This window comes from Podarcis gaigeae (genome assembly GCF_964106915.1).
Source record: "Podarcis gaigeae genome assembly, chromosome: 10".
In the NCBI taxonomy this organism is placed as follows: domain Eukaryota; kingdom Metazoa; phylum Chordata; class Lepidosauria; order Squamata; family Lacertidae; genus Podarcis; species Podarcis gaigeae.
Window position 1 is genome coordinate 5,289,823 of NC_139686.1, and position 25,396 is coordinate 5,315,218.

General features: G+C 48.5%; 1 protein-coding gene across 2 annotated transcripts in view; it reads right to left on the reverse strand.

The window, feature by feature from the left end:
• The window catches only part of UBE2H (ubiquitin conjugating enzyme E2 H), a 63,323-nt gene that overhangs the window by 22,754 nt on the left and 15,173 nt on the right, over nt 1–25,396 (reverse strand). For both annotated transcript variants that reach the window (XM_083701002.1, XM_083701003.1), the window contains exons 2-3: nt 5,384–5,460; nt 3,739–3,813 (exon numbers count right to left, since the gene is read on the reverse strand). In XM_083701002.1, the coding sequence (XP_083557128.1) occupies nt 3,739–3,813; nt 5,384–5,460 (152 nt within the window). The remainder of the gene's footprint in view (nt 1–3,738; nt 3,814–5,383; nt 5,461–25,396) is intronic.

Here is a 25,396-nt window from a genome sequence, read left to right on the forward strand (position 1 = left end):
ATGTTGACAAGCTGGATGATCAGGGGTCTGGAAACCAAGCCTAACGAGGAACAGCTGAGGGAACTGGGGATATTTAGCCTAGAAAAGAGAAGATTGAGAGGAGCTATGAAAGCTATCTTCAAATATCCAAAGGGCTGCCACGTGGAGGATGGAGCAAGCTTGTTTTCTCCTGTTTCAGAAATGATGCCTTATGAGGAACGGCTAAGGGAGCTGGGCATGTTTAGCCTGGAGAAGAGGCGGTGAAGGGGTGATATGATAGCCATGTTCAAATATATAAAAGGATGTCACATAGAGGAGGGAGAAAGGTTGTTTTCTGCTGCTCCAGAGAAGCGGCCACGGAGCAATGGTTCCAAACTACAAGAAAGAAGATTCCACCTAAACATTAGGAAGAACTTCCTGACAGTAAGAGCTGTTTGACAGTGGAATTTGCTGCCAAGGAGTGTGGTGGAGTCTCCTTCTTTGGAGGTCTTTAAGCAGAGGCTTGACAACCATATGTCAGGAGTGCTCTGATGGTGTTTCCTGCTTGGCAGGGGGTTGGACTCGATGGCCCTTGGGGTCTCTTCCAACTCTAGGATTCTATGATTCTAGGACTCAAACCAATAGCTTCAAGTTACAAGAACAGAGATTCTGACTCAACATCAGGAAGACCTTTCTGACAGTAAGAGCTGTTTGACAGTGGAACGGCCTCCCTTGGGAGGTGGTGGAATCTCCTTCCTTGGAGGTTTTTAAGCAGAGGTTGGATGGCCATCTGTCATGGACGCTTTAGCTGAGATTCCTGCATTGCACAGGGTTGGACTAGAAGTTCCTGCCGTCCCTTCCAACTCTACAATTCTATGATTCTATCTACTTGAGCGGTTAGTTCCAAGTGCTACTAAAAATCTGGCATTTGTACACATTTCCGTTGGGCAAATGCAGCGCTGGGTTTGTTAAGAGGCAGATGTGTGGCCGGCTTTCCTGTAGCTGCACAAACTCAGCTCCACCCTAGGTGGGTTTTTCTCCCAAGTGGCGTCACTTGAGTTGGCTGAGGACGCAAGCCTGGGCCCGCCCCAGAGAACGCCGTGTGTTAAGTGGGCTGACAGTACTTGAAAAGCAAATTAGGGAAGAAGCAAAGCGCACTGAAAATAGAATGCAGATACACTATGCAAAGGTCTATTTTAAGTAATGAAAACAGCCACGGCCTGCTGACTCAAACAAGGATGTTGGGCTGGAAGAGGAGGCCGCCTGTCTTGTCCAAGCATCTTGAAGAGACGCATGACGTCTCCACACCGCTTCTCCCTCAAGCGTCTCCCGTTCCCTAGATGGAAGAGTCCTCATAAGCACCTCTGTGGGTTGACATATAAACCTGCCCTTAAGTAGAAATGCACAGTAACTGCTGAGATGGCACCTCCCTTTTCAAAACTCCAGGAAAAGCATGTCGAGACTTTGCCGCAATTCACTGCTGCCTCCCAACTTCATGTTTTAAAACTGAAGTTTAGCAACAAAACCCACTGCTTGGAAACTGTAAACATGGGTTTGTCCCATACTCAAAGTTGCATCTGCTAAGAAAACAATGAAGGCAAGTCCCAGTGCTCTGTTGTACCCTAATGCAGGCACCCCCATCCTTCGGCCCTCCAGATGTTTTAGACTACAATTCCCATCATCCCTGACCACTGGCCCTGTTAGCTAGGGATCATGGGAGTTGTAGGCCAAAACATCTGGCAGGCCGCAGGTTGGGGATGCCTGCTCTAATGGGACCGACCAAGACACAGAACCCAGGGTGAGAATTCGTAGATGCTCAGGTGCTGTGTCACTGTGGACCGAGAGACGATTTAGCCTGTGGCCCACTTGTGTCCTTAGATGAACTCCTTTACTTTCAATACGGGGAGGGGGGTGAGCCTTGTCACTGCCTGATCACCCCGGCTTCCAATCTGTTGTGCCCTCCTGTCCTGGAGGCGGCACCCACGTATCGTCATATTGTCTTCTCCCACTCAAGTACGCAAGACCTGATGACTCATACAGGAGGTCTGGCAGTGGGGGGCACCAAGGAGGGTGGAGGAAAGCTCTCTCCCAAGTGATGGGGGGTGGAGAGAAACAACCACACTGTGCCCTGCCCTGAATTCTATGGGCTCTTATTTTGGTCACATGGAGGAGAATTTTTTAGGGAAGAATAAACACCCTTTGGGGAGAGCGAGACAAACACTATATGCTTTTAACACCTGTATCATTTACCGCAAGGAAGCAACCCCATCCTCAGTGCATAGAGCCACTGAGCTTTCAACTTTGGCAATACTTAAGAGAGCCTGGTTGGGATCCGGGTGGCGCTGTGGGTTAAACCACAGAGCCTAGGACTTGCTGATCAGAAGGTCGGCGGTTCAAATCCCTGTGACGGGGTGAGCTCCCGTTGCTCAGTCCCTGCTCCTGCCCACCTAGCAGTTCGAAAACATGTCAAAGTACAAGTAGATAAGTAGGTACCGCTCTGGCAGGAAGGTAAACAGCGTTTCCATGCGCTGCTCTGGTTCGCGAGAAGCGGCTTAGTCATGCTGGCCACATGACCCGGAAGCTGTACGCCGGCTCCCTCAGCCAATAAAGCGAGATGAGCGCCGCAACCCCAGAGTTGTCCGCGACTGGACCTAACGGTCAGGGGTCCCTTTACCTTTAAGAGAGCCTAGTTCGTCAGGGAGACAATATCTCCTGCATCCATTTGGAGAAAAATGCATGGTTCCTAGGAACCATGGTTTAAGGTGCTGGTTTTAATCTTTAAAGCCCTATACGGGCTAGGAACCTCGTACCTACGGGACCGCCTCTCCTGGTATGTCCCACAGAGGAACTTACGGTCTTCAAACAAAAACATCTTGAAGGTCCCAGGCCACAGAGAGGTTAGGTTGGCCTCAACTAGAGCCAGGGCTTTTTCGGCTGTGGCTCCAATCTGGTGGAACGCTCTGTCACAGGAGACTAGGGCCCTGCGGGACTTGACATCTTTCCACAGGGCCTGCAAGACAGAGCTGTTCCATCAGGCCTTTGGCCAGGGCACAGCCTGACTCCCTCCTTTGGCAATCTTCACAGAACTCTAGCCCAATGGTTGCCATCAATTTGATTTGAATTAATTTCATAATGAAATGATTTTAGAATGTTGTATTATTTTATTGTTGTCAGGCGCCCTGAGCCCGGCTTCGGCTGGGGAGGGCGGGATATAAATAAAATTTATTATTATTATTATTATTATTATTAACAAGCTTCTAGTTCTCAGGCCTACAGAAGCGCTTTCCCCTCTCACTGGATGATGCCATGTTCACTGCAGAAAGCCAGCTGTGCAGACTGCACATGGACAGATTTTGCTGCTCAGACGCATGGACCAGTCAACACACCTGCACCGTTCTGATGGTGTGTCTGTGTGTTTTGCGGGGACTAGTAGTGCTAAATGCCACTTCCAATTTCTTAGTCTGGAGCTTCCTGGTGCTGCTCAAATGCAGAGAGGCAGGGGTGAGTAGAAGGAGTGCAGGGAGAAGATCAAAGATGAGGGTACATCAGCTACATATATGAAGCTTGTAGTCTAGAGACCCGAGGTTCGATCTCTCGGCTCCTGGATAGATGGGTTCAAGTTCTGGAACATCTGACCATTGTTCAGACATTGTTCAGACCTCTTTACTTAAACAACAACAGCAGCAACCTTGCCAGAGAGTTACCGATAATTTGGAAAGGGCTGTGCAATTCCTAGGAGTTAAACAAGCAAGAAAAATGGTAAAAATTTGAATCCGTTACCTATAGATGGGGATTTGAAGGGGTATTTGTCAGGAAGGTCCACTCTAACTTTCCACACGCCACCTTCGTACGGTGCTGCAATCAGGGAAGGAACACGGTGTTAGCTGCACAAACTTGAACAAACATCTTCAAGCATGGTTTGCATTCTTAACCATAAAGGCACATAAAGGACTGAATGATAACCCATTTGCTTCCAATGGTGCTTTTGCAGGAGACCTTCCCAATGGCATGGTGCCTTCAGCTTTTTGGACTGCCCTATATTTAATGGCCACACACACACACATACACACACACACACACACACTTGGCTTTTCCAAGGGGCCTGGGTAAAAACCTAATCCAGAGCCTTGTGAATTTCCGTATTTACACAGGGTCCTCCCAAAACTCACCGTCAAATGAAAGCTTACAGTGATGGACTACACAACAAAGATCAGTTTTGGTGCTTGCTAGCATCATAAAAATATTGATCCACAGCAATGGATCCTCATGATTTTGACAAAGGATTGTGAAAGCCAAACCACCAGCAGATCACAGAACACAAATGTGTATGCAGAGGTGACCTACGATTTGATGGTGCTTTTGAGGGGATCACTTATGAGAATCCATAAGGATCGGTGCCCCAGATCCATGATTCTTAGGGTTTGGTCAGTGGAGCTAGAGGTGACCTGTGATTTGATGGGAGGTGGCAGCAGGGAACCTCTGGAGAAAATAGTATGCCATTTTAAGAGGACCCATTCTACTTGGTCCAAAGTGTGTGCATTTGCCCCTTCTCTCTTTCATCCAATTTTCTCTCCTTTCCTCAACTGTTTCCTTTTCCTCTTCCACCTTAAGTCCCAGTTTCCCTCCCTTCTCAGCATCTGCCCGGACGCTGAGGTCCAGCTCCGAGGGCCTTCTGGCGGTTCCCTCATTGTGAGAAGTGAGGTTACAGGGAACCAGGCAGAGGGCCTTCTTGGTAGTGGCGCCCGCCCTGTGGAACGCCCTCCCATCAGATGTCAAAGAGAAAAATAACTACCTGACGTTTAAAAGACATCTGAAGGCAGCCCTGTTCAGGGAAGTTTTTAATGTGTGACATCTTAGTGTATTTTTGGTCTTTGTGGAAGCCGCCCAGCGTGACTGGGGAAACCCAGCCAGATGGGCAGGGTACAAATAAATTATTATTATTGTTATTATTATTATTATTCCCCGCCATCTTCTTGGTCACTCTGCTTTCCATCCAACAGCTCTAGTGCTGACCTGGGCTTTGAAAAGTGGGGGAAAGGTATAATCCTTTCAGCTTCCTCTTCCGGTTCTGTGTACTTTTCCAAGGTGGTTGGGGAGTAAACCACCCCTGCCACCTCATGGTGATCAGGGCAGTGACCTGGAGGCATGGGAACCTGGAGGCTTTTGTAGGTGCCAGGCAAACACTCGCTGGTGCCAAAGCGTTTAGCCCCAGCCACACAGTAAGACAGGACATGTTTCATGAGAGGCACAGGGGATGGGCATTTTTGTAAAAAAGAAACAGGGGAAAACCCCAAAACCCACCCAAACCCCTTCCTTTCTTCTCAGTGGTACGCTTTCCTGGCAAATCAACAAATTATGTAGGAAGTGCTTTAAAAACAACAACAGCTTAAGTATCACAAATGGTGGGGAATATTTGCATACTTACTTCCTTGTGGTCCATAGAACTTCACTACAAATTCGTTGAGTCCTCCTAGGATGGTGACTTCATGTTTACTTTCAATTCTAAGTGCACGCAAGTCAAGGAAATGTTTGTCACGTGCGCGAGGCTTATCAAACCTGCCTCTCGAGAACCCTGGCACCCCGGGAAAAGCAGATTGCTAGAATTCCTTTACCGGCAAATCTGAAATAATCCTCTCATAAATGAAGCCCCTTCAAAATACGTCTGAGGCTGTTTGCCGTGGTTTAAGCAGACCCAAAGTACCTGGCCAGACCACACAGGTGAAACACAGTTCAGGATATAAAGGCTTGCAACCCGTAAATGACTTCAGGTTACAGATTCCAGCATTGGCTTCATTTCTGTATCGAGAGCTTTAAGATACAGGAGTCTGCTGGATCAGGCCAATGGACCGTCTAGTCCAGAATCCTGTCCTCATAGTGGCCAAACCAGATGCCTGTGGGAAACTCGCAAGTAGGACCCCGGGCACAAGAGAAACTCTGCCCTCCTGTGATTTCCAACAACTGGTCTTCAGAAGATCTGCTGCCTCAAATTGTGGAGGCCAAGCAAAGCCATCAGGGCTAGCAGCCGTCATTAGCCCTCTCCATGAATTTGTCCAATCCACTTTTCAAGCCATTCCAAGTTGATGGCCATCGCTGTCTCCCGCATGAGCAAACCCCATAGTTTTAACTATGCGCTGTGTGAACCAGCACTTTATTTTTTATCTGTCCTGAATCTTCCAACATTCAGCTTCTCTGGGTGCCCACGAGTTCCCAGTGATACAAAGGGGGGGGGGGGGAGAAGCTTTTCTCTACAGTGGTATCTCAGGTTACAGACACTTCAGGTTACAGAATCCGCTAACCCAGAAATAGTACCTCGGGTTAAGAACTTTGCTTCAGGATGAGAACAGAAATCGTGCTCTGGCGGTGCGGCGGCAGCAGGAGGCCCCATTAGCTAAAGTGGTGCTTCAGGTTAAGAACAGTTTCGGGTGAAGAACGGAACTCCAGAACGAATTAAGTTATTAAGCCGAGATACCACTGTATTCAGGGATGCGGGTGGTGCTGTGGGTTAAACCACAGAGCCTAGGACTTGCTGATCAGAAGGTCGGCGGTTCGAATCCCCGCAACGGGGTGAGCTCCCGTTGTTCGGTCCCTGCTCCTGCCAACCTAGCAGTTCGAAAGCACCTCAAAGTGCAAGTAAATAAATAGGTACCGCTCTGGCGGGAAGGTAAATGGCGTTTCCGTGTGCTGCTCTGGTTCGCCAGAAGTGGCTTAGTCCTGCTGGCCACATGACCCAAAAGCTGTACGCCGGCTCCCTTGGCCAGGAAAGCGAGATGAGCGCCACAACCCCAGAGTCGATCACGACTGGACCTAATGGTCTGGGGTCCCTTTACCTTTTTACCGCTGTATTCACTTTCTCCATGCTGTGCATAATTTTACAAGATTCTATCGTGTCACCTCTTACTCCTATTTTCTCTAAAGAATCTCCTATGCTCTTTGAGGAGGAGTCATTTGGTTTTCTCTTTTCCGAACCTTTTTCAAGAAGCTGACCAGAACTGCACACAGTATTCCAAATGGGATTTGTATTCCAACAGATCTGTGTAACGGCATTACGGTACCTGTAGGTATCCTTCCTGATGATCCCCAGTATGGGCCGACAACTTCATCAAACTCTCCACTATGATCCCTGGTCAATCACCACCAGTGAAATAAAGAAGAAGAAGAAGAGTTTGGATTTGATATCCCGCCTTTCACTCCCTTTAAGGAGTCTCAAAGCGGCTAACATTCTCCTTTCCCTTCCTCCCCCACAACAAACACTCTGTGAGGTGAGTGGGGCTGAGAAACTTCAGAGAAGTGGGACTGGCCCAAGGTCACCCAGCAGCTGCATGTGGAGGAGCGGGGAAGCGAACCCGGTTCCCCAGATTATGAGACTACCGCTCTTAACCACTACACCACACTGGTGAATAAAGATTCATTTATTTATTTATTGCCCCAGCATGCATCACCTTACTCCTGTTCACAATAAATTATATTTGCCATTTTACTGCCCATTCATTCATGGGAAAGGCGGGTGTAATTTGAAGAGACCACATTATGCTATCTCTCTTACTGTGCAGGTGTATCTGAGCTTTCTGCAGAAAGGCAATAAAAGGAAATGCTTTAAATGCAAATACCAGAAGTCACCTTTGGCAACACACCGTTTAGCCAAGAAATCCTGAACACCCAAAACACGCCATACAACTTTCAGTGCTCTGAAAGAAATCCAACTATCCAGTCATCCTTTGCATCTGATCCTTGTACACGTTACTTTAAATTGTTTTTTTTTAATATTGTGCTTTAATGGTTAGAATGATAATAGTAATAAAATGCCTACTGCCCTGAGTCTTGAGAAACAACTGGCTACAGCATAAGCAAGCCTTAAACCTATAATCAAAGCTGGTAGGCCACAATAATTCTCACCAGCCTGCCTGCCCATACCTAAGTTATTAACTGATATTCTTAAAAAGGGGAGGAGAGGAAGATAATCAAATGTTGCACAGCTTCTCTGTGTGATCTCTTACTTGCTGCAGGAGCTTGAAATAAAACCACAAGCTGGTTCTGGGCCAGGTTGGGGTGAGCGACTTCAGTTCTGCCCCAACTCCTTCTAAAAGGTGTCCATTTGCCAGAAAGGGAACTGGATGTGCAACTTTCAAGAACAAAGTTGTGTATCCTGGCTCCCCCCCCCTTTTTTTTCCTCTCATTTTGTCCGCTTAAGAAAGCAATACTCAAATCTGGAGAAAGTGGAAATTCAGACACAAGTCAAATGTCCCAACGAAAACCAACAGACTGATCAGAGTGCAGATTTACTCCAATCTCAGAGCTTTAGAGAATAATAATAATAATAATTTATTTATATGCTGCCCATCTGACTAGGTTGCCTCAGCCACTCGGGGGAAACGTGCTCGTATGAGGCAGCCTTAGTGCAAACAGCTCTGTGGCGTTGCTCGACTCTCCCACCCAAACCTGTTCTAGCTCTCCACACCACCTCTGCCAAACATTGTTCCAAGAAATGTGTCTGCACAACGTAACGCAGACAGGATTCTGATGCCGTCGGAAGGATGCAGAAAAGCCTGTGCAAATATTTGCCGGCAGGAGAAGATCTACGTACGGCTCTCGGAAGAGAAGCAAAGAAGAGACTCCAGATGAATTCTGACTACAGTGGTGCCTCGCTAGACGAAAAGAATTCGTTCCGCGATTCTCTTCGTCTAGCGGTTTTTTCGTCTTGCTTAGCAAGTATACACGAACCTAGGCTCTGGGTTGTTCTTCCTAACAAACAATGCATGGCAAGGCAGACCATGGTTACAGCTTGCAATGCGCTTGAGGTGAGACAAACCACGAGCCCAACAAACCACAAGATGCAACCAAGTTCTACAATCTGGGCTCCAGAGTCCGCACGGCTCCTCAACCATTTGCAGATGCAACTCAGGATAGGATTTTCACCCACAAAGCCTTGCGACGACCCGTGAAGAAAAGATGCTCTCCTCTTCTCCCAGGCTGGGAAGAAGCTGGTCCCCACTGCTTTCCCAAGCGGTTAGATGAGGGAGCAGGAAAAGGCCCTGTCTCATTCTTCCTCCGATCTAGAAAGAAGAGGGCCAAGGAGGAAGGTGCTCAAAGCGACGAAAGCGCTATGAGGCTGCTGTGTACATTGTTCTCTCTTCGGATTACAAGACATGACTTCTACATTACGTTAAGCAAATGCACTTCACCGCCTGCTGAGATTTCTACCAGAGGCCTATCAAAACCCCCAGAGACGCCCCCCAAGCAAACTGAGCCCTTAACACACAAAGAAAAAAAAATGAGAAGTACACAGCTCCCCCCACCCCACGGGTAAAGGGTCTGCAGGAGAAAGCAGCAGTTAAGCTGAGCTAGGAAGAATTAAGCTTGCAAGTCTAAGAAATTCCTTTGCCCTCAAATAACCTGTTGAAAGAGACTTTTCCAAAAGTACAGATCATGCCAAATCTGAAGCAATCCATGAGACAATAGATGTGTTATTTTCAGAGAAGGCAGCTGCTGATTTCAGTTTCTTTGAGATGATTCCCCCCCCCTTTTTTATCTTGCGGGGGGGGGGGGGATGGAGAGAGAATGCAAAAGTGCATTCCGCAGAAGTGCTGTAAGACTTGACACAGGCTGGCTTCCGGTAGCTGAAGCAAAGGCAACTAAAGGGCGCTGTATTTTTGCGCTGTATTTTTGTGCATTCCTAAGGAGGGGGAGGCAGCGGGTGGCACTGTGGGTTAAACCACAGAGCCCAGGGCTTGCCGATCAGAAGGTCAGCGGTTCAAATCCCCGCGACGGGGTGAGCTCCCGTTGCTCGGTCCCTGCTCCTGCCAACCTAGCAGTTCGAAAGCACGTCAAAGTGCAAGTAGATAAATAGGTACCACTCCAGCGGGAAGGTAAATGGCATTTCCATGCGCTGCTCTGCTTCGCCAGAAGCGGCTTTGTCCTCCTGGCCACATGACCCAGAAGTTGTACGCCAGCTCCCTTGGCCAATAAAGCGAGACGAGCGCCGCAACCCCAGAGTTGGTCACGACTGGACCTAATGGTCAGGGGTCCCTTTACCTCTTTAAGGGGGGGAGCCCTGTGCCCTGCTCTATGTTCCTGGAGCTAGCGCCCTCAAAAGCCCAGCACATGTACTTAGTGCCCAAAGGACCCTGTACCCCAACATCTTTTGAACAGAACCCCATGAAACTGACCCATAACTTAAAATGAAAACACAAGCCTCCTTGCCCCAGTTCTCACAAGACCCTATTATACTAAGCACTTGGCTCCTATGCCACAGTGCCTTATTTAGGGTCGCTGCCCCAAGCTTGCTTCCATGGAGCCGTGGATTCAAATCCCATTTCCATCATGCTGGAGCCAGCACAAGACTCAGCCTCAGGTGAGGATCCACAGTTCAGTGGGAGTGCGTAAGCTATGCATCTGTGGTAAAGGTAAAGGGACCCCTGACCATTAGGTCCAGTCGTGGCCGACTCTGAGGTTGCGGCCCTCATCTCGCTTTACTGGCCGAGGGAGCCGGTGTACAGCTTCCGGGTCATGTGGCCAGCATGACTAAGCCGCTGCTGGCGAACCAGAGCAGCGCACAGAAACGCCTTTTACCTTCCTGCCGGAGCGGTACCTATTTATCTACTTGCACTTTGACGTGCTTTTGAACTGCTGGGTTGGCAGGAGCAGGGACCGAGCAACGGAAGCTCACCCCGTCACGGGGATTCAAACCACCGACCTTCTGATCAGCAAGTCCTAGGCTGTGTTTAACCCACAGTGCCACCCACGTCCCGTATGCATCTGTGGTACCTGCAGTTTAAAAGTTCCCAGGTAGCAGAGCTGAGAAATTTTTTTTTTTTTTTTTTTTGCTGAAGGCCTTAGAGTGCCCCTGCCCGTCAGAGAAGACAGAGAAGTAGCCTAGAAGGGTCAACAGTCCAATTCAATACAAGGTGTGTTCATACTTGCTCCAGATTGCCCAACTCCAGAAAGCTCAGAAACTGAAACTGCGTTGGGTTTGGTGGATCAGATCACTGGGTCATCAAGCCCTGCAGCCAGGGAAGCAGGAAAAATAGAGTAAGTGACACAAAAACTTCTGAGCACCGGAGACAGACAGGCAGTGGCAGATCGCACAGCAAGTCACCGTGCTGGCACTGAAGCCAGGACATCTTTCCTACCAGTAGCAATAATGTGGCTCCCCCAAGTGGTCGCTGGTCCACGTACAAACTGTGGGTGTGATGGCAGCCCTAAAGAAGGGGGCAGGGAGGAAAGCTAAGGACTGGGTCTGCGGAGCCCATAGGTTTCCCACCCATGATCTATGTGGAATTCTATTAATAGTCACACCAGCAGTCTTCCCTAGCCCTGCTACCAAATCTCTTTCAATTTGTCTGAGATTCCCGGATTCTCAGCATGCAAAGTAAGTGAAGTGCAATGAGCTATGGCCACTTCCCCACTGAAGGGAGTAGCTTTCACTGACAAGAGATTTGATACACCAAATAATTTCTACTACCTTGGCAGAGCCCACCCAAGTCCTTGCTACCAGCAGACTTCCTGGGGTGTGGGCCTCTGAATGACTCTCTCTCTCTGACTGATACACACCAAAAACTTACAGCAAACTGCATTTTACTCTCTTCCACCACACTATACCACAGATCCAGCGAGAGCAATACAAAGCTCTCCTTCTCTATTTATAAACTGTCTTTCCATAAGGGCCCACGGCAATCCACAGGCAACCATGGTAATAACACAACATACAAAAAATGGCAAATCTGATTGCGCACAGCACTATCTGGCTGAGCCAACGTGATTCTGTTCCCTTTCCTACCCGAACCCACGAGGAAAGTCGAAACCAGCGTGCCAAAAACCAGCAGTTCAAACATTCCAAGGCTTAACTTCATCCAAGTGCAGGTTAAAGGCATAAATCCAGAACCGGGGAAATCCCAGATACCTAGCTGCTAAGAAATGTACAGTGGTGCCTCACAAGACGAAATTAATCCGTTCCGTGATTCTCTTCGTATAGCGGTTTTTTCGTCTTGCGAAGCAAGCCCATTGACAGCTTAGCGGATTAGCGCTATTAGCGGTCTAGCGGCTTTTAGCGATCAGCTGAGAAGCGGCTTATCAGCGGAACAGCTGATAAGCGGCTTAGCGCTTAGGGAAAGGGCAGGAAAAAAGCGAGAAAAAAACGCGGGAACTCGCAAGATTTTTTCGTCTTGCGAAGCAACCCCATAGAGAAATTCATTTAGCGAAGCTCCTCCAAAAACGGAAAACCCTTTCGTCTAGCGGGTTTTTCGTCTTGCGAGGCGTTCGTCTTGCGGGGCACCACTGTAATGGATTCTGAAATATTTGTTCAACTCTGTCAAGTGCTGGAAGATTAAGAGTCGATTCATTCTGCCAGCCTTGGTTAAAAATAATTTTAAAAAAACAGCATTAAAGACATTTCATACCGCTGTATCTTAAGCGCTAAACAGGAGATTTGTACAATTAAGACTAGGTTTCCTGCAAGCTTTTAGCAGACTGTTTACCATACTGAATTTAGACCTGGACGTTATCCTAATCCTGGAGAACTGATGCCTCTCTGGTCCTGAGCAACGGCTCCAGGGGAGTTGGTTCAGCCTTGTAATATGCCACTTGCTTGCTCATCCAGAGAACAGTGCCAATGGCCTCAGGGTAACTGTGTAGACCCAACATCCCACTTCCAACACAGTCTTGGACAAGGGACAGCTTCAGCGGGAGCAGCAGGATATTCTGGGCATTTTCCCCTTTTGCAAAAACTGACCAACTCAGAGGCATTTCCTCATTCTTAGCAGGTAGGAGAATCCCAATAGTGAAAGAACTGGCACAAATGCATGCATGCACAAATAGTTTTTTAAGGAAACATCAGGGAGAAAAGCGTGTGTGTCTTTGTGTGTGTGATCCCAGGGGAGCCGAACTTCTGCAGGCTCGAAACAAAAGTACATTTTGTCCAAGGTAGGAGATATCAAAAACAGACCGAATCTGCATACTGAATTCCCCAGTAACATTCTTTTGCTACGTTAGCTGAGGAAAAAGATTGCTGAAATTCTTAGCAATATGCAATACAATACCAGGAGAGTCACTGTCCTCAAATTCCTCTGTTTACAACGGCCTCCCTCAACTTGGTGCCTGCCGTCCAGATGTTTTGGACGAAACTTCCGTTATTATTATTATTATTATTGCTTGCTCTGGCTGGGGCTGATGTAGCCCCAAAACATCTGGGGGACAACTGCAAGTTGGAAAAGGCTGGCAGACGCAGTCCCAGTTCAACCACGTAGGAAGCTACACCGCACCCCCACAAGAAATGTCTCCTGATAAAATCCAGAACCTCTCAAGTGTTCCACAACGTCCACCACATACGGGAGTGTTTCCCAAACCTGGGTCTCCAGCTGTTGTTTGACTACAACTCCCATCACCCATGACCACCGGTCCTGTTAGCTAGGGACGATGGGAGTTGTAGTCCAAGAACAGCTGAAGACCCAGGTTTGAGAAAGCCACTCTAGCCACTATGTTAAGAAAACCTTAAAAGGTAAAGGGACCCCTGACCATTAGGTCCAGTCGTGGCCGACTCTGGGATTGCGGTGCTCATCTCGCTTTATTGGCCGAGGGAGCCGGCGTACAGCTTCTGGGTCATGTGGCCAGCATCACTAAGCCGCTTCTGGCAAACCAGAGCAGCGCACGGAAACGCCGTATATCCTCCCGCCGGAGTGGTACCTATTTATCTGCTTGCACTTTGATGTGCTTTCGAACTGCTAGGTTGGCAGGAGCAGGGACCGAGCAACGGGAGCTCACCCCATCGTGGGGATTTGAACCACCGACCTTCTGATCGGCAAGTGGTTTAACCCATAACGCCACCCGCGTCCCTAAGAAAACCTTAGGTGCTGCTTAAGTGTCCTCAGTTCCCAGGGACAACCTTCATTTGACCCCCCCCTTCCCGCCCGGTTCTTGCTCTCACTGATTTGCCTCCAACTCTGCCCGATGGTGGCTGGATAATAGTTCTGACGGCTGTTGTGAAACGTCTGAGGACACCTCGAGTTAGCCAGCTGGGGAGTCTTATAGCAGAATATTGTTCTGAGCAGAATGTTTTCGATCTAACATGTTTGCAGATGTTCTTAAACAGTTTCGAATGCCGCAAATATGTTTTCGTTTCTAATTGCACTGTTTTCGCTGCTTTGTTTTTTTGCCGCCCTGGGCTCCTTCGGGAGGAAGGGAGGGAGGGATACAAAACTTAATAAATGGTAATAACACAAAGACCCCCCCCCATGGAGGCCTGCGGGAAATGTCCATAGATTCTAAGCTGAGCAGGGGAGCAGCTGCTTCTTAGCAGCCTGTGAGGCGAGGCTTTCTCATTTCCTGCGCTCCAGAGTAGAAGTACAGTTGAAGGACAGCATGCAGTCGCCCTATATTTGAAATGCAGCTTGGGGGTGGTGGGACTGCAAATTTGATCAGAGTAGTAGAGAATGGTGGGGTGGGAGCCTTTCCCAATGGGGCATTTTCTTTAATTAAAACTGCCCCTCCCATGTTGCTTTCCCATTTATGGAGGGTGGGGTGCAAGGCACAAAGCTTCATTTTGATCTACAGAAAACTGGCCAGATGGAAAGAATTAAACTGCCCCACCTCCCGTCACTGCTCTGACGACATCTGAAGCTGCCCATGGTTATGATTTCAGTATCAAATGGTAAAGGGTCAGGAGATCGCCCCCATCTCGTGCCCAGTTTGACCCTTGTACCCACCACCCAGTGACAAGGGTTCACATAGGATGTGGGGCTTTGTAGCAGCAGAGTCTCTCCACCCCACCCATGGGGGACACTGGTGCTGAATCCAAGCTGACAGCATTTGGAACAGGCTCACTCTGCGCCTCTGTTCTCCCAGAAGCTTTTCAAGATTTCTTAAGTCCTGCCAGGCAGTGTCTCAGAGCTTTTCCCCCTACTAAAAGGTAAAGGGACCCCTGACCATTGGGTCCAGTTGTGGCTGACTCTGGGGTTGCGGCGCTCATCTCACTTTATTGGCCAAGGGAGCTGGCGTACAGCTTCTGGGTCATGTGGCCAGCATGAGACTAAGCCGCTTCTGGCGAACCAGAACAGCGCACGGAAACACCGTTTACCTTCCCGCCAGAGCGGTACTTATTTATCTACTTGCACTTCGACGTCCTGCTAGGTTGGCAGGAGCAGGGACTGAGCAACGGGAGCTCACCCCGTTGCGGGAATTAGAACCGCCGACCTTCCGATCAGCAAACCCAAGAGGCTCAGTGGTTTAGACCACAGCGCCACCCGTGTCCCTTTCCCCCTACTAGTCAGGATTAAATGTGCAGTTTCAGCTCTCTGCTGTATCTGTAGAGCCCACCTCCAGATAAAGATGGCAGCCCTGGTGAACACCCGGTTCTTTCATGGAAACCCAACAGGTGCTCATGGAAGAATGATGCATTCTTCCCGAAAGCTATCATGGGAAGCAAATGATTTGTTTCCCCAAAGAGTTATTTGGAGGTAGTGTTTTTCAGACGCTGTTTTCCATGGTGTGCACACTCATCTCTTTTGTCTCTGGTCAAACAGGTCTTACAAGCTTTCGAATCCCTATTGGGGAAGAGCTTGCAAAACCTGCTTAGCCCACGACAACAGTGGGACAGGAAAAATGTGTGCACATGAGATATGGCTCTAGCAAACCAACTCCAAATATATCACCTGCCTCCATATTTAATAGAAACTCCAAAATGAAGGATTTGAGGGGAGGAGATCAAAGTGGTTTGCTTCCAGTTGCTCCTCGTTTTAAGGTCCAATAAATTAATGGCTGCCTTCTCATTCCCCCTTTGGTCCATGAGGAGCGGAGTGCCTTTCAGAGCGCAGAGCTTTTTGAGCAGTAGATGCGATCTCCCGTAAAATGGGCCAGTCTGGGAAACCTGAAGAGCAGCTCTGATAAACATATTAATGCCTGAAGTGGCCCTGAATAACCCTCTGGTCACGGAAAAAGGCAGATTGAAGAGAATTAAGGCGGCATTATCTCAGGACCACTAATGTAAACAGGCGCAGAAGTGAGGCTAGAACGGAGCAGAGAGAGACAAGCAGAAGGAGAGAGCCCCTGGGTCCCACAGTGGCCAGTTTGGTGCTTCTGGGAAGCTCACAAGCAGAGCATGGAGGCCTAATCCCACCACACATTTTTGCCCCTTACGCAACGGGGATTCAGGGGTATACATCTCCTGCAGATGGAGGCTCCACTGAGTTACCATGCTGATAGTTGGTGATAGGCCTATTCTCTATGGACAGATATAATCCCCTTTTGCCCAAGACCTCTGTGGAGCTGTTCCACTGGAAAATGTAGGATTCCCCCCAGATTGTATGGACTTTCACTGCACCTGCCAAGCAGACTGAACTCACTGTTTGGAGGCAGGAAGTTGGCACAACATGAGAAAAACACACATAGACACACATTCTTCTCCTGACCAGCATCCTAAAAAGAATAGCTATTGAACTTCCAAGGTCAGAGTGAACTCTGGCATCACACCGCCTCCCTCCCTTCCTCTTTGGAAGAGCTGTTGACAAGAAAAGGAATGTTTTTCAATATGCTACTGATCCTTTTTTTTATAAAAAGAAACACAAAACCCAGTAAGCTCAAGAGGAGAGGTGTGTAGGCATTTATGGCTCAGGCCAAGCAGTTGCAAGATGGCCTTCTAGCATTTGCTCTAATAGCTGGGCAGCAAACGCCCAATGTAGGCTGATCACCAACATTATTCATTCCCAAACAGTGGGGCAACAGAGGACATGCTTTGTCTCCCTGCCCTCCTGCATATCTACCCTGGACAGGTCTGCCAATAAGACACAGAGTTTATTTTTATTTATTGCATGAATACCCCACCTTGGCATGAGGGTGGTGCTGTGGGTTAAACCTAGGGCTTGCCGATCAGAAGGTCGGCGGTTCAAATCCGTGCGACAGGGTGAGCTCCCGTTGCTCAGTCCCTGCTCCTGCCAACCTAGCAGTTCGAAAGCATGCCAGTGCAAGTAGATAAATAGGTACCGCTCCAGCGGGAAGGTAAACGGCGTTTCTGTGCGCTGCTCTGGTTCGCCAGAAGCGGCTTAGTCATGCTGGCCACATGACCCGGAAGCTGTACGCTGGCTCCCTCGGCCAGTAAAGAGAGATGAGCGCCACAACCCCAGAGTCGGTCACAACTGGACCTAATGGTCAGGGGTCCCTTTACCTTTACCCCACCTTACCTCCAAAGAGCTCAAGGTGGCATACAGGTCCCCTCCCTCCCCATTTTATCTTCACAGTAATCCTGTGAGGGAGTTCAGGCTGAGAGACTGCAACTGGAGCAAGGTCACCTAATGAGCTACACAGCCAAGTGGAGGTTTGAACCCTCCCAGGTCCTAGTCCAACATTCTACACCACACCTGTGTAAGCCAGTAGATGTGACCAGCTTACACAAGCACCGCTCAAGAAAAACTGTGTGAATGGCGGGCAAGGAGCTCCCATGGCAAGGCAACAGTTCTGTCAGAATCAGAGTTGCCTCCGAGAGCTGCTCAGCACACTTTGGAAGCATTAGTAGGGGGGCTGCCAAACCAAGCTAAATAAAACGCAGCATATAGTTGCAAGACACGGGATTCCACAGAAGGGTCTGCGCCACACCTGCCCACAACAATCTGGCCCGGGAGGGTACTTTGCAATGAGCCTTGTAGCTGTGCTGGGAAGTGGAAAATACACAACGCCTTCAGACAGCACAGGGTTTGACAGGACTTTCCAGAGATTGGGAAGTGTAGCACCTGCAACAGGACCCCCAAGCATGAGCTCTAGGAACATGCTATTTTTAAAAACGAAAGCCGAGAGCCTTCCGCCCTAGCCAGTTCCATACCGAGTGCCAGGAGGGGTGTGGGGCAAGTACAGCTTTTTCTATAGGGATTTCGGCTCTTGCTGTCAGATACACAGTTGTGCTCTTGCTTGTTCTTTATACTTCCCTGCTGTAATGGTTCTAGGGGTTGCTCGTGCGTAAGTCGTCACCACACCTGGCTGGGTTAACTGGGTGAACCCTTTCTGTCCGGACAGCCACCCATCCGTGGCTGTCTCAATCGCTGGCAGAATCCGTCAGCGGGCATTTCTTGAACTTCTTCCAGCAAAGAAGTTCTTTGACGCCTAGTCTCCTCCTACTCTCCCTGCGCGGAAGCCTTCTGCGGTGGGAGGGTGTGGGCAGTGGAGGACCCGTGCTCTCCCCGCTGGTCTCCGGCAAGGAGTCCTGGAGCCCCCTCGCCGATTCCCCCATCTGCCCCCCTTCTCCACTGGTGCTACGCTGATTTCCTTCCCCAGCAGATGGGCTGCCTCTCTCCCTACTGGGACCCTCTCCGGCATCCCTCTGGAGCCTTCCCTCCACCTCTGGCTCCGATGGCAGTTCCCTGACACCTGCCCCCCCCCACCTCTGCCAGTACACAGCGTGCGATTTGCCAAATCTAAAGCTGATGAATAGTTTTGGAAACACACACCCCACCCCACACGCTTCCAGGTGGGAAATGTTAAGGTTACTGCAATCAAAGCCAAAATACTATTGAATTCCAGCTCAGCTCAAAAACAAGTATGGCTCCTTTTCAATTCATCCCCATGGGGGGAGAAACCCATTTACCTTTCCAGCAGCAAGGAACCCTGGTATTGTAGCTTGGGATCCATTGGCAAGGGTCCTTGTTCCTGGGTACCAGTCAGGCTTTAGGACCTGATGAAGGTTTAAGGAGCAGCCTGTTCACTGTGGCCCTTCCCAACTGCTGCTACAAGAAGATATGTTTTACGGAAGTGGAAGAAGGCCTGAAAAAACGGGGGGGGGGGGAGGGCACACACAAATGGCCACAGACCTGTTAATTTGGAAAATGACACCCCTGGGAACACAGCAAGGTCTGGAGTTCAGAATGGGGCAAGCTTTAAAATGAGCCGATTCGGCCCCAACCTGAATTAAGCTCAAGGTATCTTGTACTTAAAAGGGACGCAGGTGGCGCTGTGGGTTAAACCACAGAGCCTAGGGCTTGCTGATCAGAAGGTCGGCGGTTCGAATCCCCGCGACGGGGTGAGCTCCCATTGCTCGGTCCCTGCTCCTGCCAACCTAGCAGTTTGAAAGCACCTCAAAGTGCAAGTAGATAAATACGTACCGCTCCAGCGGGAAGGTAAACAATGTTTCCGTGCACTGCTCTGGTTCGCCAGAAGCGGCTTAGTCATGCTAGCCACGTGACCCGGAAGCTGTATGCCGGCTTCCTCATCCAATAAAGCGAGATGAGCGCCGCAACCCCAGAGTCGGCCACGACTGGACCTAATGGTCAGGGGTCCCTTCTCCCTTCTTGGGAGAACTCATCCCAAACTGAGACAAGGCAAACTCACTGCTAAGTTTATCCCAAACATTGGTATGACTTTTATAGCACAATCCATTAAAAATACTTGCAGCTAAACTTCCTTACATGACAACGGAGGGAAATTCAGTGTTGGCGCATAAAGTTCTCAAGGGACCACATAGCAGGGACAGGGGAGGCCGCTCTGGCTGAGAGCAGCACCGACCATTCTTGGTCAGAACTGCTCTGACAAAGTAAGCGTTCTTTTGTTCACCAGGCCTAGGTGCTTAATGCTGTGATTTGCAGAACAGGAACCACCACTGCTGTTTTGCTGTTTAACTCTGTGTATTTCTCTGGAACTATAACTCCTTATAATAGAAAAATTCTGATGGGTGAGTACCTCCAGGATTGCAGCCAAGGATAGGGCTGTCAAGAAACAAGAGGGAGGCATCGGCACGCTTGGAGGAAGTATAAAAAACATGGAATATACCTGAGGGGGACCTAAAGACCAAACAAAGCCACAAACAACACAATGAGGACCAATCATGCCCACTAGGCAGTGTGACAAATGGAAAAGGAAAAACAGACCTGGGGGTGCATGCTGGAATACTGAACAGGAGCTCTCTTTTCAGGATGGAGGACAAACTGCAACACTTTGTTGCAGGCCCTACTTATGTAATACATGTCTCGCTTTGTAATTTGTTAAGTTTTTATCTGTGCACCATTTTGCAAGCTGATTTGTAGAAGGCAGTCTATAAAATTTAAGGGCTGCAGAACATTGAAGAAGAAGAAGAGTTTGGATTTGATATCCCGCCTTTCACTCCCCTTCAGGAGTCTCAAAGCGGCTAACATTCTCCTTTCCCTTCCTCCCCCACAACAAACACTCTGTGAGGTGAGTGGGGCTGAGAGACTTCAGAGAAGTGTGACTGTCCCAAGGTCACCCAGCAGCTGCATGTGGAGGAGCGGGGAAGCGAACCCGGTTCACCAGATTACGAGACTCTTAACCACTACACCACACTGGCTCTCTGCAGCTTTAGTTAGGTAAGAGGGAGACAAGACAGCTTCCAGGTTTTGCAGAAGATAAACCATTAAAGAAGTGCCAATCTGCAATATAAGAACAAACACACCTATTTCTAAGGCTACTGTTAGAAACTTCTACAAGGGCTACAACATTAATGGGCATTCCCCGTTACAGAAAGGCCAAGTTGGCTTTGCCACTGAGAGTACATTTAACAGGTTGGGAAGTTTTTTTGGCCACTGCTTCAGGTCTGCAGCTGACTTCTGACTACCAATACTTGCAAGGGGGTCTTCAGAGAGTTAACACTAAGCTGGTGTTCGTCAAATGCCTTTACTTTGAAGGAGCCTGAGAAAGTAGTACAAGACGACCCTAAACCAAGTTCAGCTCTGAGCATTCTTGAACAAGAGGCATTTCCATGCCTGGTTCAACTGGAAATATATAAAAAAAATAACAAATTGTCCAGTAGCACGCTAGCTAAATTTGTTCTTGGTATGAGCTTTTGTGTGCATGCACACTTCTTCAGATACCAAGAACAAGATACTAAGAACAAACTTAGTTGGCCTCTAAGGTGCTACTTGCTAGGGACGCGGGTGGCGCTGTGAGTTAAACCACAGAGCCTAGGACTGGCCGATCAGAAGGTTGGCGGTTCGTATCTCCGCGATGGGGTGAGCTCCCATTGCTCGGTCCCAGCTCCTGCCAACCTAGCAGTTCGAAAGCACAAAGTGCAAGTAGATAAATAGGTACTGCTCCGGCGGGAAGGTAAACAGCGTTTCCGTGCGCTGCTCTGGTTCGCCAGAAGCGGCTTAGTCATGCTGGCCACATGACCCAGAAGCTGTACGCCGGCTCCCTCGGCCAATAAAGCAAGATGAGCGCTGCAACCCCAGAGTCAGCCACGACTGGACCTAATGGTCAGGGGTCCCCTTTACCTTTAAGGTGCTACTGGACAATTTTTAAAAAATATATATTTCTACTGCAGACCAACACGGCTAACTACCTGAATGTGGTTCAACTGGGGCAGCCTTCTGCAGACACAAATTCACCAGGCTGGCTTTTCACAACGTCCCATTGATGAAGGTCACAAGCAGCAATGCCTGAAGGCGAATGGCCACCAGGTCCCAGAGACTCTTAAAGAAGCCTTCCACAACCTGGTGCCTTCCAGATGTTTTGGACCACATCTGGAGAGAATCAGGTAGGAGAAGGTTGCACTCAGCAGGCAGCTCATCCCAAACACGGAACGTGGTATCAGTATCTGGAGACAGTCAGGTCGTGCATCTGCAGCTGTGACCAGAGGAGGAATGGCCGCTGGGAATGCAGAGAAGAAATGTTGCGGTGGATCTACATTAGCACAACTGGACACCTTCATCTTCCCCAGCTGCAAAAAAACATGTCTCCTCCGTATTGGTCTGTACAGACACAGCAGATGCTGCAACTCTCCAATCATCTGACTTCACCCTCAAAGGCTTTACCTCCTGTTTCTCGAGACAGATGGATGCCAGCCTAAGGTATTAGTCTGCAATAGCTACAGAGGAAGACAGCCCAGCAGCAGTTTAATAAGCCTTGTAAACATCCAAAGAAATTGCTCCCATTTCAGTTCAGGGATATCCAGATGATTTTGTCCTGGATTCAAGGGGGGGGGGGGGGAATTAGGTGCCGCACATACACCAGACAGAACGGGATTAAGTAAATAATTAGAGTGGAATGGCAAGCCTCTCTGCAGTCTAAAGGTTCTTCGTCGTATGTTAGCAAACATTATCTTTTCGATAGATTATCTTCTGAAGCGGCAACACAACTGTGTGTGTGTGTGTGTGTGTGTGTGTGTCAGGAGCCCCTGAGGTTCAGGCACCTAATTTCATACTCCCCGGGCCACTGTTCCGTTGCACTGCGGTCAGTTCAAGCCAGGACACCATGAATCATGTGATCCAAGAAAGGCAGACCACCTGCTGTCGAGCTGCTAGATTCACCACTATGCCAGCATACAACAAAGAGTGCTGCAAATGTCCCCTAGAGAAGGGGAGGCCCTGCACTGCTGTGAACAATGCAGCTCAATTCTGACAAATATTTCCAGGCCTTTTGGGTCAAGCCTATCAATGTAATCTAATGGTGTGTTCCCTACTCCAATAGTTTGGGTGGTGCAGATGTACTTGCACGTTAAAAACATGGAGCATTTATAGGGCATGTTTTCAAGTATCCGAATGTCAAAATAAATCAAGACGGTAAGGCAAATGTTGTCCTGATATAATAATAATAATAATAATAATAATAATAATAATAATAATAATAATAATTATTTATACCTCGCCCATCTGGCTGGGCTTCCCCAGCCACTCTGGGCGGCTTCCAACAAAATATTAAAATACAGTAATGCATCTAACATTAAAAGCTTCCCTAAACAGGGCTGCCTTCAGATGTCTTCTAAAAGTCTGGTAGTTGTTTTTCTCTTTGACATCTGGTGGAAGGGCGTTCCACAGGGTGGGTGCCACCACCGAGAAGGCCCTCTGTCTGGTTCCCTTAACTTGGCTTCTCGCAGCGAGGGAACCACCAGAATTCGCAAATTATTTTTAAAAAATTGGGGGGGGGGGGAGAGATAGGAAAGTCTGACATTTGTCTGAATTGATTCTGCAGTTCAGACAAGGTTTGAACTTTGAAGCTACCGGAGTTGGTACCCTTCATTTTCCTTGGAAATGGGACAAGCTAAAGCGGCGTCATCTCTCGTTTCATTTAGCTTCTCATAGCTACATGAGCTGCCCCTATTCACACAGGTTGTCCTACACCACTTACTCCCTGCTGCTGCACCACCCACCCACCTCTTCCACAGATAACCTTTCACACAAATATAGAAGCAAACCCAGAAGTGCCTATTCCGAGAGCGCCTCTGATCTGGACAGATCATTAGCCCAAGACATTAGCTAAGCAACGAGGCTGCCAAGACATTGTATGGCTTAATCCTCTCCTTGCCGCTTCATGTAATCAATACCTGGCAGGTGTAATCTTTGGCATGGCCAGGTTTGAAGGTTTTCGGAAAGGTCAACAAGACTGCATTCCCGCCCCCCACAGATCCACACCTTCCCCAAGCATGGGTTTCACCAGTTAAGCGGTGAAAGTCATGAACGAAATACAAGAGAGATGAGAGCCAAAATCCGGAGTTGATTGGAAGGTGTTTGTGGAAGAGACATTGTTTTAGCTGTAAGAATCCCAACAGCCAAAAATGGAAAGGAGGGGGGACGGACCAAACCAGATTCAAATCTCACATCAGTAGTGAATTTGCTGGTAATTATGGAACCACTGGGTCCCTAACCTCATAGAATCGTAGAGTTGGAAGGGACCCCACGGGTCATCTAGCCCAACCCCCTGCAATGCAGAAATCTTAACTAGAGCATCCATGACAGATGGCCATCCCATCTCTCATTAGCTCCAAAATTCATGGGTAACCCATAGCATGTATACAAGCCTCAGTCACCAGAGTTTAATTGTTCCTTGCATTTATACTCCACTCTTCTTCCAAGCATATATGGGTTTTATTTCTGTTCTATTTATATACCACTTTTCAGGCAGACCTCACAAAGTAGCCTACATAAAATGACTGCAACGATAAGCACTGCCTAAGAAAAAGAAGAAGTTACAATAGAATGGGTAAGACAACTTGTTTAGAAAAGGCCGTTCCCAAGCTGTCACTCTCACTGGAAATAAGATAGGCCGAATGAGCGTTCTTTGAGACTCAAGTCTGCAAATATGTCACCTGCATTCCTGGCCCGGCATAAACAGAGTGGGATGTGCTCATGCAGCTAGATGGTGAGTTTGCATACTTCTCTTTTCCAATTTGTCGAAGGATAAACTTCCCCAGAATATTGGAGATGTGCACCCGCAGACTATGGCCTCCTTTTGTGGCCTTAAACTAGGCACTCTTTGTGCCTCAGTGCACCGTCTGTATAATGGGAGCACTGACGTACTTCACAGAGTCATTGCAAAGGCCCACAAAATGAAGACTGCGAAGCAAATCTCCACAGCAGAAGTCCTGCAATTAATGATGACTAGTAAAAGGGACCCCTGACCATTAGGTCCAGTCGTGACCGACTCTGGGGTTGCGGCGCTCATCTCGCTTTATTGGCCGAGGGAGCCGGCGTACAGCTTCCAGGTCATGTGGCCGGCATGACTAAGCCGCTTCTGGCGAACCAGAGCAGTGCACGGAAATGCCGTTTACCTTCCCGCCGGAGCGGTACCTATTTATCTACTTGCACTTTGACGTACTTTCAAACTGCTAGGTTGGCAGGAGCAGGGACCGAGCCACGGGAGCTCACCTTGTTGCGGGGATTCGAACCACTGACCTTCTGATCGGCAAGTCCTAGGCTCTGTGGTTTAACCCACAGCGCCACCCACGTCCCTGATGATGACTAGTAGCATCTCACAATTCTTCCTACTTCCACCTCAGCTTAAAGCATTTCCAATTAAATTTCCCCTTGTTTGCAAAGCAAATGAAAGAGCCAGGCTGACTTGAGCACAGCTTAGTGCTACAGCACTGTTGAAGCTAAGCAGGTGTTGACCTGATCAAGGCTTGGATGGGAGACGACTGCTGGACACCTGTCATACAGACACAGATATGAAGCAATAATTAAGCAAGTCAATGTCCGTATCATAATAGCTCCTTGGTGCTCCAATGATTTTCAGGTCGCGTGACTCTTTCTAACTAGCAGCATTTAAAAACAGACGAAATTATTAAAATTAATTAAACAACTTCTTCTGGAACAAGGCCAGGCTCAGTGAAGCTGTTTGTCGGATTTCTGATGCTACCTGAATCTTTACGAGACTCAGAAAGAGGGCTCTTTCTTACAACCTCTGCACCTACTTCATTAAAACATCCCAGCAGCATTTGGAAGTCGCTAAAAGCCAAACTCACAAGTGTTTATGCACTTACTCCCAATTCATGACAGTTCTGCAATTTAAATTGATTCCACAAGCAGAAGTCACAAGAAAACGGGGGCTTATTTTCCTTTGCAAATAGGCTGCTAGAGGCTTCGGGGAAGCTGCTCTGAGCTTCAGAGAGAAGGAACGGAATATAAATACAATGCAAGCATACCTTTGACTTTTTAAAAATGAACCTTTTTCGCACTTATCTAGAGAACTGGATGTCTTGCTGGAATTCTGAATTCCACACCTGGAAAAATACCTGTATCATGGAATC